The following is a 10,755-nucleotide window of genomic DNA, read 5'->3' as shown; positions in this document are numbered from 1 at the left end:
CTGCATCTTTAATTCAGGATTGTTGTTGTAACTTCAGTTTTTGAAAAGATGTTTGTTGACTTCATGGGGTGGTTTATGTCACTTTCTCCACCTGTAATTTGATTCCTTTATTTCTCTTTGTTTTTTATGGTGTGTTAAGCTGTATCTTTGTGTCAGGTTTGGGCTAGGAGAGGACCCAAATGCAGACACAGCCTGATGTTTGGTGTCTAGCCAAGTTTAATTTAACTAACACGAGACAAAAGACAAAGAGTACAACTAAAGGAGCTCAACCTGACAAAGCAACACAACGGTATAAAAAGAAAACTGACAACTAGGCAGCACTGTGAGGAAGCAATATAATGAACTGAAAACACATGTATCAAAATGCCCCAACCAAAGGGAACAAACCAAAAACCCGAGGTGGCAGGCAAAGTCCAATAGACGAGGCAAGGACAAAGGGTCCAAAACTCTACAGGCTGCAAACAAAACAGGAGTTATTTACAATGAGGCAGGAACAACGGGAGCAAAGCAGGGAGTGGTGTGCAGATGACCCAGCAACTAACTGAGGGAAGTGAAGAGAATATGTAGGTTGAGACTTGGAGACAACGAGAAAGAGATGAAGGCAATGAGTGTTAACCAAAGGCCGGAGTAAAGCTGAGGCAGGTGAGATGACAAACTCGTGAAGTTTACTAAGGTTCATAATAAATGACAACATAATAAATTACAAGCAATTTTTTACCTTACTGTACCAAAAATGAACTGAACTTCAAAACCGAGGTGCGTACTAAACTGTGATTTTTGTGTACCGCTACACCCCTAGTGCAGCCAAATAAACTAAAGCTCAAAGGCAAACCCAGGCCATCGTTTTAATTGTGATGATTATAACTGACAACTAATGAAAACCCCAAATTCGGTATCTCAGAAAATTAGAATATTGTGAAAAGGTTCAATATTGAAGACACCTGGTGCCACACTCTAATCAGCTATTTGACTCAAAACACCTGCAAAGGCCTTTAAATGGTGTCTCAGTCTAGTTCTGTAGGCTACACAATCATGGGGAAGACTGCTGACCTGACAGTTGTCCAAAAGACCACCATTGACACCTTGCACAAGGAGGGCAAGACGCAAAAGGTCATTGCAGAAGAGGCTGGCTGTTTCCAGAGGTCTGTGTCCAAGCACATTAATAGAGAGGCGAAGGGAAGGAAAAGATGTGGTAGAAAAAAGTGTACAAGCAAAAGGGATAACCGCACCCTGGAGAGGATTGTGAAACAAAACTGATTCAAAAATGTGGGGGAGATTCACAAAGAGTGGACTGCAGCTGGAGTCAGTGCTTCCAGAACCACTACGCACAGAAAGACATGGGTTTCAGCTGTCGCATTCCTTGTGTCAAGCCACTCTTGAACAACAGACAGCGTCAGAAGCGTCTCGCCTGGGCTAAAGACAAAAAGGACTGGACTGCTGCTGAGTGGTCCAAAGTCATGTTCTCTGATGAAAGTAAATTTTGCATTACCTTTGGAAATCAGGGTCCTAGAGTCTGGAGGAAGAGAGGAGAGGCACAGAATCCACGTTGCTTGAGGTCCAGTGTAAAGTTTCCACAGTCAGTGATGGTTTGGGGTGCCATGTCATCTGCTGGTGTTGGGCCACTGTGTTTTCTGAGGTCCAAGGTCAATGCAGCTGTATACCAGGAAGTTTTAGAGCACTTCATGCTTCCTGCTGCTGACCAACTTTATGGAGATGCAGATTTCATTTTCCAACAGGACTTGGCACCTGCACACAGTGCCAAAGCTACCAGTACCTGGTTTAAGGACCATGGTATCCCTGTTCTTAATTGGCCAGCAAACTCGCCTGACCTTAACCCCATAGAAAATCTATGGGGTATTGTGAAGAGGAAGATGCGATATGCCAGACCCAACAATGCAGAAGAGCTGAAGGCCACTATCAGAGCAACCTGGGCTCTCGTAACACCTGAGCAGTGCCACAGACTGATCGACTCCATGCCACGCCGCATGGCTGCAGTAATTCAGGCAAGAGGAGCCCCAACTAAGTATTGAGTGCTGTACATGCTCATACTTTTCATGTTCATACTTTTCAGTTGGCCAAGATTTCTAAAAATCCTTTCTTTGTATTGGTATTCAGTAATATTCTAATTTTCTGAGATACCGAATTTGGGGTTTTCATTAGTTGTTAGTTATAATCATCACAATTAAAAGAAATAAACATTTGAAATATATCAGTCTGTGTGTAATGAATGAATATGATATACAAGTTTCACTTTTTGAATGGAATTAGTGAAATAAATCAACTTTTTGATGATATTCTAATTTTATGACCAGCACCTGTACTTGGTGTTTTCCAAGAGAGCTCTATAGCAAGTGGCTTGTTATCCAGTTTGAATCCCATTTTTATTTTCTCCTGTCACTCTCAATTCTTATGTCCTTCCAGGGAGGACTTCCTTGAGAGTGTCCCCAGACAGACTCAGACAGGAATCTGAAAACTGGGCCTTGAGACCCTGTCTAGTTTTTAGAGATAGAGCATATGAGAACTTTTACATCTTCCCTCACACACACATGTTGACCACAGTTATCAGATCTTATTCAGAACATTCCATCCCTCTTCTTCAGATAAAAATGTGTATTCTGAGAGCTTGGTTTGGTACAGTTATGTTCTCACTGTGTCACATCCTTTGTTCCTAATAGGTAAAGTGGAGCTACTGTGGTGCTGGCAGTTAATGAGAAAATTATTCACTCTTTGCCACCTACAGCACTTATTTTTAGGTGATGCTTTTCAGAAGTCACATTTTTCAACATGATGTTATGATGGCAATTAACAAGTTAGAGTTTTAGAGTTTAATAGTCAGTATACAGTAGCTATAGACCAGAGAGTCCCAGACATTCCACCAGATTTCCATAGAATGACTGTTCCTTCATAGCTTTCTTACAGTGATAGTGTTTCACAAAAACTGCAAACAAATGAGAGAATCTGTTTTATTTTCATTCTTATCTACCAAAGAGTTTTTTTTTTGGTCTTCTCATTAGCATGCCTTAGATTTTGTTAGTTTTTTATTGGTGAGTTAATGGATAATATTATTTATATATACTGTTAAAACAACCAGGCAAAGAAAAAAAGTCATACTTTGGTTGAATTAACTAGACTGACCCCTTTTACTTTAATGAGTCACAAACAGAAAAGGTTTGGAAGCATTTCTGTAGATGATAGGGGGTCATACATCAGTAGAAATCAGTTGTCAGTAACAAATCTTCACAGTGAGGTCTCTAGATTATTAAGAAGAGTCTGTCCACTAAACTATGGGCAGCTGGTGTTAGACGAGGACTGTACAGGCCACACAGAGTTTAAATTACTTACTCAAATTCTGTCTTTAAAGTCAGGCTAAAGCAAGATCAGTGATTTGTTTCTAAACACATTATACATGTCAGAAAATAGTTGCATGAAAAGACTGAGAACTGTGTAGTGCTAAATTGTGGAGTTAGACCGTTAAACAGTTGTTCGTCATTTTTGAGTTCAGGAGTATTCGTGGTTTCAGTGTTTTCACCCGACACTCCCACAGACTTTCAGAGCAGCATGAGATGAGCATGATGCATTTTGACAAACCACAGGAAATCAGTTGTATGTTAACACCACCTTGAGTAATCAGTTTTTTCTCCATTAATGACGTATTGTTAATTGGCATCAGTGATATAAGTCACAGACAGTGATTGCTGCAGAAAATTAATCAGTAACTGAGAAAGGGACTTTGTGAAATTGATCTTCTTGCAAATTATTTTTTCATAATCTTTTAATAACATGTATGGACCGATTATGTCCAAAACTAATATTACATTTTAGAGGTACAAGTCTGATTCTACCCATATAAGAATGAGCCAAAGGGACACAACTGCATTTATTCACTGAATTTATTTTTAATTAAAGCTTTCAATCTGCCATTGTACATTTACAAAGTTTTGTCAATTATATACTTGCTGAAACTACATTTAGTTTGATTTTAGTCGTCTTAGAAAATGTATCAGTGCAACCCAAGGTTTGGATAAAACAACACCACATTTTTGAGACAACAATGTCAGAAGTCTTTGTATGAAGGTCATTGTAATTGATTAATGACAGTGGCTCAGCAGTATGGATACAAAACTCTAAAAAATATTCAAACAAATACAATATATCAGCGTTTGTATTCTATGTCACATTTGAATCAATATGATAATGAAATCTAATTGCTTTAAGTTTTGCAACAGGACCAAATATTTTATCACAAACAAGCACTCAAGCATTTATTTTTATAATGAGATTACCCATGCATTAGCCATTCTCTAGGTCTACGCTGTATATGTCTTAGATTCCACTGATGTTGCCTTTAATTAAAGTGTTAAGTGACCCGTTTCTTTCTTCTGGGTCTGAATCCACTACACTATTCCCCTAATCTCCACTCCTGTTTCTCCATCTACTAATCCTGACTGGCACAGCAATCATTACAATATACAGCGCTTCAGCTTGAAGACAAGATACTTCACAGTCCTTGTTTAACCCATGCTCCACCCTGTCCCTCAGGGAATTCCCAATATAGGAGGAGCATAGATATGTTTCTGTCTCCCTGGTGCTGTTGCCAGGCAGTTTGCATTTACATCAGTTAGTCAGCTCTCTTGTTTGAAATCCTCTTAAGAGTCATCTTCTTAGGGTGGTATTGACCATAAAACTGTGTGGTGGAGAAGGCTGTGGCGCTGTGGTGCTGCTGTATGGCTCTGTGCTGGGTGAGATGCCTGCTTTAGTAAACAGATCTAATGGAGTAATGGGATTTCTTAGAGTAGAGACACACCAAGCTGATGTGAAAGAACAACCAGCGACAAAGGCCGACCAGTGCATTGCCTCACGTCGGCTTTGTCTGGGCCAGTTGGGTTGACAATTGAACACACTGCACAGACTACAGCCAAAGACTGACTAACATGTATGTTCTCCTCCCCCTACCAGCAGCTGGTGGTATCTGCATTTCTTTATTCAGAAAGGGAAAGAAGCAGAGCTAGACTGTGGAAGTATAAGCTATAAACAAAACACCTCTCATTCAAAACATCTGCTGTTTATAGCTGCTTCTAATCGAGAATATATCTGATAAGAAGTTACAAATGGCGCTGGCATTCTCTGGCCTTGGTCTTTTGGGTGTGGAAGAAGACACGAGGTTGTGGAGGCAAAAAGCAAGGAGAAATTGCACTAAATGGGTGAAATCATGGATTTACAGTGACAGGCTGAAGCGTTTTTTCCCAGACCATTCTCTTCTTGTACATTGATTTGCTAAGTTCAACAGCCAATCAGAGTGGTCTCTCTCTCTCACTTATGAGGCCAGATCGCCAACTCTGATTCAACATGAAAAATCGGCTGAAAAGCAGCCAACAGGGACTAACTAGTGCCAACGATACAGGACACACCAGGGGGATGAGCCCCCACAGACGCTCACTGATGGCTCAGTGGTGGCCCACAGCCGACCATTGGCCTGGTGTGTTTCTGCCCTCAAGCGTTGTGGGATACTGGTAATCTGTGGGCTTGTTAAAGAAGTTCTGACAAACTAAAGGGGCTTTCAGACAAGATGCAGTGAGTGCTGCACTCAGCTATCGAACCCAGTAATTTCTATGTGTTGTGTGGTGCAAGAATGTATCTACGCTGTGCTCAGTGCAGCGCAAGGACACAGGTGCTGTCCCTGCGCGCTGAGTTGAAGATAAAAAAGGTCAATTTGGGCGTATTGCAGGGAACCTGAGAGACCACAAAGAAAATGGAGGAGAAGCTGATTTGGCAGACCCATACCCTCTTCTTTTTTGTTGCAGCTCATCTGCTCCTCCTCATCAGTACAACTAAAGCCAGACATTTTTTGCTAACATGTAGGTAGATACATCGTGCATCCAAGTCAGCTGCTCGAAAAACTAGTTAATATCTGCTAACCACCTCCTGGAAAGCTTTTTTGGTCACCTAGCAACTGGCGCCTAATGTGTGCGATTTGTACATGTGCGCAGTGTGTTGCGCCCACCCCCCTTTGTGAGCGCAGCGCATACTATGTCCTGTCTGAAAGTCCTTTAATCCTGTCAGTAAGGAATAGTGCAGGATAGAACCTTTCCATAGATACAGCATGTCTATATAGAGAATTTACATGGGAACAGAACTGTTGAGTTGGACACACATCTGATACAGTAGATAAAACAAAAGGAACTGTAAAAGGCAGGTGTACCCTACACTGAATAATCAAACTACAGCCATGATAGCGGCTCCGTGTGACTGTACTTTACAATGCTGTGCTAACGCTGACAGTATACCTGTATTGACAATACCAATATGCTTATATTTAGCAAATATAATTTTTTATCATGTTCATCATCCTGGATCAGCACATTAGCATGCTAATATTTGATAATTACCACTAAACACAAGTTCAGGCTCATGGGAAGCTCATTAGTTTGGCAGTTATTTCAGCATTATTCCAGGATCAGCAAAGTTATTATAAGTCAACTTAAGGGGAACAAGAATATCCGTACCAAATTTTATTTTGGGGGGGGGGGGTGTTAAAATTTGGCAATGGCATTGAGGAAAAACTTGCTATTCTTTGCCAGAAATAATGCTTTGTCTTCCAAATCAGTGCAGTAAGTGTTACGGCCATATGCGCTAGCAGATGCCCATTGCACCTCTCAGGAGCTGAAGCAAGCATGTCTCATTCTCATCATCTCACAAATCTCTCCTCAAATCCCTATTTGTAATCACAATTGTCCTTAGAGTTAGATTGCTGCTCTTTTTTCTCTTCCAAATAATCCTGGAAAAATCCTTAGCCTACTGTTTTTTTTTCATATTTGCCCTAAATGTAGATGTTGCATTAAAAATGAAGATTTGCATCTTTTTTTTTTCTTTGAGGGGTGGGACACACTGATATCTTATAGTGTTTATTGATGTTTGATGAAACTAATGATCGAGTCCTCATGGGCTTGTTGGATAGATGAAAGTCCTCAGTGGAATTTGGTCTGTTTCCAAGTAGTTCAGAGCAGTGTTTTGTGCATGCATTGTAATGAGCTGAACTTGCATTTTCTCAAAACTGTTTATACAGCACATAACTTGCAATCTCAAAAGAACAGTAGAGAAGCAGTTGTTGTTCTTAGTCTGTTGTCTGAAGTAATTGTTACATTTAAAAGAAACATGAAAGTTCGTGTAATAATTCAGTAACTGTTATCTACAGTAAGAATCTACAGCCTCTGGTCTGTGAGGCTGTACACAGCAGTTTAATGTTTTTGCATTTGCTAATTAGCACTAAACATAAAACACAGCAGAGGCAGGGAATGTCATCAATTTTGTGGGTTTTAGGTCAAAAGGTATTAAAAATGTAACTTGATGGTGGCACCCAATTTCATACAATCTGTCCAATAAAGGCTTCATGTCAACTGCATGCTGGCTCTAGAGGAAAGGTCAGGGATCACTAAAGTCATAAGGATTTATCTTCTTGTAACTGTGAATGTCTGTACAAAATCTGTGGCAAGGAATCACCAAGTGCTTAGGATTCATCTTGGCAACATGGACACCTGTACCAAATTTCATGATAATCTATGCAAATGTTGTTTAGATATTTCACTAAATGAACCAAACTGAAGGTGGCATTATAGGAAGAGTTGGGGGACCACCAAGATCATTAGGATTCATCCTCTGGGGAACATGAATGTCTACACCAAATTTAATGGCTAGTCATGCAGTATTTGCCAAAATATCTTTGATTCAAAGTAGTGCACAGACTTGCTGACAGACTGAATGATAAACAGGCCAACAAACCAACATTTGCATCACTGGAGCTATGCTGCTAACAAGGCTAATAATGAGGTTTTATGTACTATTTTCATTATAAACCTGAAGTAGAGACTGTTTTCTGTATAATGACATTTTTTGTCTTACTTTTACAGATTATCCTGCAGCTCCAAGATCCTGCCGTAAAATTCTATCTTTGGCTTGAACTGATCATTTCAGTGGACTGAAAGACCTAATCATTGGAAAATCTGGTTGATGACTGTAACACATCCTTTCCCAAAGTCACTGGGCCATCCTCCTGTCTCTCCCCAGTATGGCTAGATGGAGGTTAGAATGCCTTCTTTTAGGCCAGGCATTTGCTGGCTTGATCCTGGTATCAATAGGGCTATCTTTTGCTCAAAGCAACGAGTGTCCGCAGCTGTGTGTGTGTGAGATCCGACCCTGGTTTACACCACAGTCCACCTACAGGGAAGCTATCACTGTGGACTGCAATGACCTTCACTTAACACGCATTCCGGGGAACCTCTCCAGTGACACTCAGGTTCTCCTCCTACAGAGCAATTACATTGCCAGGACCAGTGAGGAGCTGGAGCAGCTCTTCAACCTGACTGAACTGGACTTGTCCCAGAACAATTTCAGTAGCATTCGGGATGTTGGCCTCACCAATATGTCTCAGCTCACCACACTTCATCTGGAGGAGAACCAGATTACAGAAATGCCCGATTATTGTCTGCAGGACCTCAGCAACCTGCAGGAGCTCTACATCAATCACAATCAGATTAACACCATTTCCACCAATGCCTTCTCTGGGCTCCACAACTTGCTCAGACTTCACCTCAACTCCAACAAGCTCAAGACCATTAACAGTCAGTGGTTTGAATCTACACCCAATCTGGAGATCCTCATGATTGGAGAGAACCCTGTTGTTGGAATTATGGATTTTAACTTCAAGCCACTAGGCAACCTGAGAAGCCTGGTTCTTGCTGGGATGGATTTGACAGACATTCCTGGAAATGCCTTTGTGGGACTTGACAATCTTGAGAGCCTTTCTTTCTATGACAATAAGCTGGTCCAAGTTCCTCAGAGAGCCCTTCAGAAGCTACCTAACCTCAAGTTCTTGGATTTAAACAAAAATCCAGTGCACAAGATTCAGGAAGGAGATTTCAAGAACATGCTGAGACTGAAGGAGCTGGGTATAAACAACATGGTAGAGCTTGTTTCTATTGACCGTTATGCTTTGGACAACCTTCCTGAGCTCACTAAGCTGGAGGCTACAAACAATCCCAGATTCTCCTACATTAACCGTCAGGCCTTTCGCGATGTCCCAGCCTTGGAGAGTCTAATGCTAAACAGCAACGCCCTGAATGCTCTCTATCAGTCCACAGTGGACTCCCTCCCCAACTTGCGTGAGATCAGCATTCACAGCAACCCTCTTCGCTGTGACTGCGTCATCCAGTGGATGAGTTCTAACAAAACCACTGTTCGTTTTATGGAACCTCTGTCCATGTTTTGTGCCATGCCACCAGAGGCCAGGGGTATGCATGTGCGGGAGGTGCTGCAGAAAAACTTAGCAAACCAGTGCCTGCCTATGATTTCACATGATACCTTCCCCAGCCACCTTAATTTGGACATTGGCATGATAGTGGACTTGGACTGCAGGGCGCTGTCCCAGCCTGAGCCTGAAATCTACTGGGTGACACCGATGGGGAACAAGGTAATGATGGATACACTGTCCGACAAGTACAGCCTTAGCAGTGAAGGCACACTGAGAATTTCTCACGTGCAAGTAGAAGACTCTGGCAGATATACCTGTGTGGCTCAAAACTCAGAGGGAGCTGACACAAGAGTGACAGTTATACGAGTGAACGGCACTCTGTTAGACAGCTCCCAGCTTATGAAGATCTACGTCAAACAGACAGAATCTCACTCAATCCTGGTCTCATGGAAGATCAACTCCAATGTAATGACCTCTAACCTGAAGTGGTCATCTGCCACCATGAAAATAGACAACCCACATATTACTTACACTGCCAGGGTACCTGTGGATGTCCATGAGTACAACCTTACACATTTACAACCAGCTACTGAGTATGAGGTGTGCCTCACCGTCTCCAACATCCACCAACAAACACAGAAGTCATGTGTGAATGTGACAACTAAGCAAGCAACCTTCACTGTGGAAATATCTGACCAAGGGACCAACACTGCTCTCACAGCAGTCATGGGAACAATGTTTGCAATCATCAGCCTGGCCTCTTTGGCTGTGTATATTGCAAAGAGATGGAAGAGGAAAAACTATCACCACTCTCTAAAAAAGTACATGCAGAAAACCTCGTCAATACCACTAAACGAGTTGTATCCTCCTCTTATCAACTTATGGGAGGCGGACAGTGACAAGGAGAAGGAGGGTTCTTCTGAGACCAAACCCAGCCAGGTGGACACCACACGCAGCTATTACATGTGGTGAAAGCTACTAACTGTCCAGTGAGTGACAGAGACACTTTTATTTCAGGAGCACAAATATACATATTAGCTTCTTTGTGTAAAAGTAAACTAAGTCATTTTTTTCCTTCATGTTTCCTTTTGATTTCATTGATCCTCTCAGACTTTCTCTCTGAAGCAAATGCTTTTTAGATCTTTAGTTTAGCATAATGCTTTTTTTTTTTTAACCTCTTGCCCATTTTGAAACATAGTAGGGCAGCTTTGTTTAGCTTCCTGGACTTAGTAGTCACTGTGCTTTATTTTTAGTACATTTTGATGAACACAGCATGAGTATTGTCATGGATTCAGTGTGTGTGTGTGACAGAGCTCTTGGAGATTTCAACTTTTCCTTCTCTTGTAAAAGAGTTTCACTGTTGACTATTGTGCACTGAAATATATATATATATATATATATATATATATACTGATTTGTCTATCAACTCAAATATAAGCTGATAAGGTACATTTAGAATTGATATACTGTCTATTGAATGATGTTAGCACTTCTTCTGTAATGTTGTATCA

General features: G+C 41.3%; 1 protein-coding gene across 1 annotated transcript in view; it reads left to right on the top strand.

Moving 5' to 3' along the window:
• Nucleotides 1-10,595, top strand: part of lrrn1 (leucine rich repeat neuronal 1) — a 16,531-nt gene extending 5,936 nt beyond the window's left edge. Inside the window, exon 2 of the mRNA XM_020592634.1 lies at nucleotides 7,905-10,595. Within this exon, the coding sequence (XP_020448290.1) occupies nucleotides 8,063-10,216 (2,154 nt within the window). The 5' untranslated portion in view covers nucleotides 7,905-8,062 and the 3' untranslated portion in view covers nucleotides 10,217-10,595. The remainder of the gene's footprint in view (nucleotides 1-7,904) is intronic.
• Nucleotides 10,596-10,755: the final 160 nt, after the last annotated feature.

The sequence above is a fragment of the Monopterus albus genome, unplaced genomic scaffold (genome assembly GCF_001952655.1).
Source record: "Monopterus albus unplaced genomic scaffold, M_albus_1.0 scaffold18.1, whole genome shotgun sequence".
NCBI lineage: Eukaryota > Metazoa > Chordata > Actinopteri > Synbranchiformes > Synbranchidae > Monopterus > Monopterus albus.
Note: the sequence above shows the minus strand (reverse complement) of the source record. Positions and strands in the feature narration are given on the sequence as shown.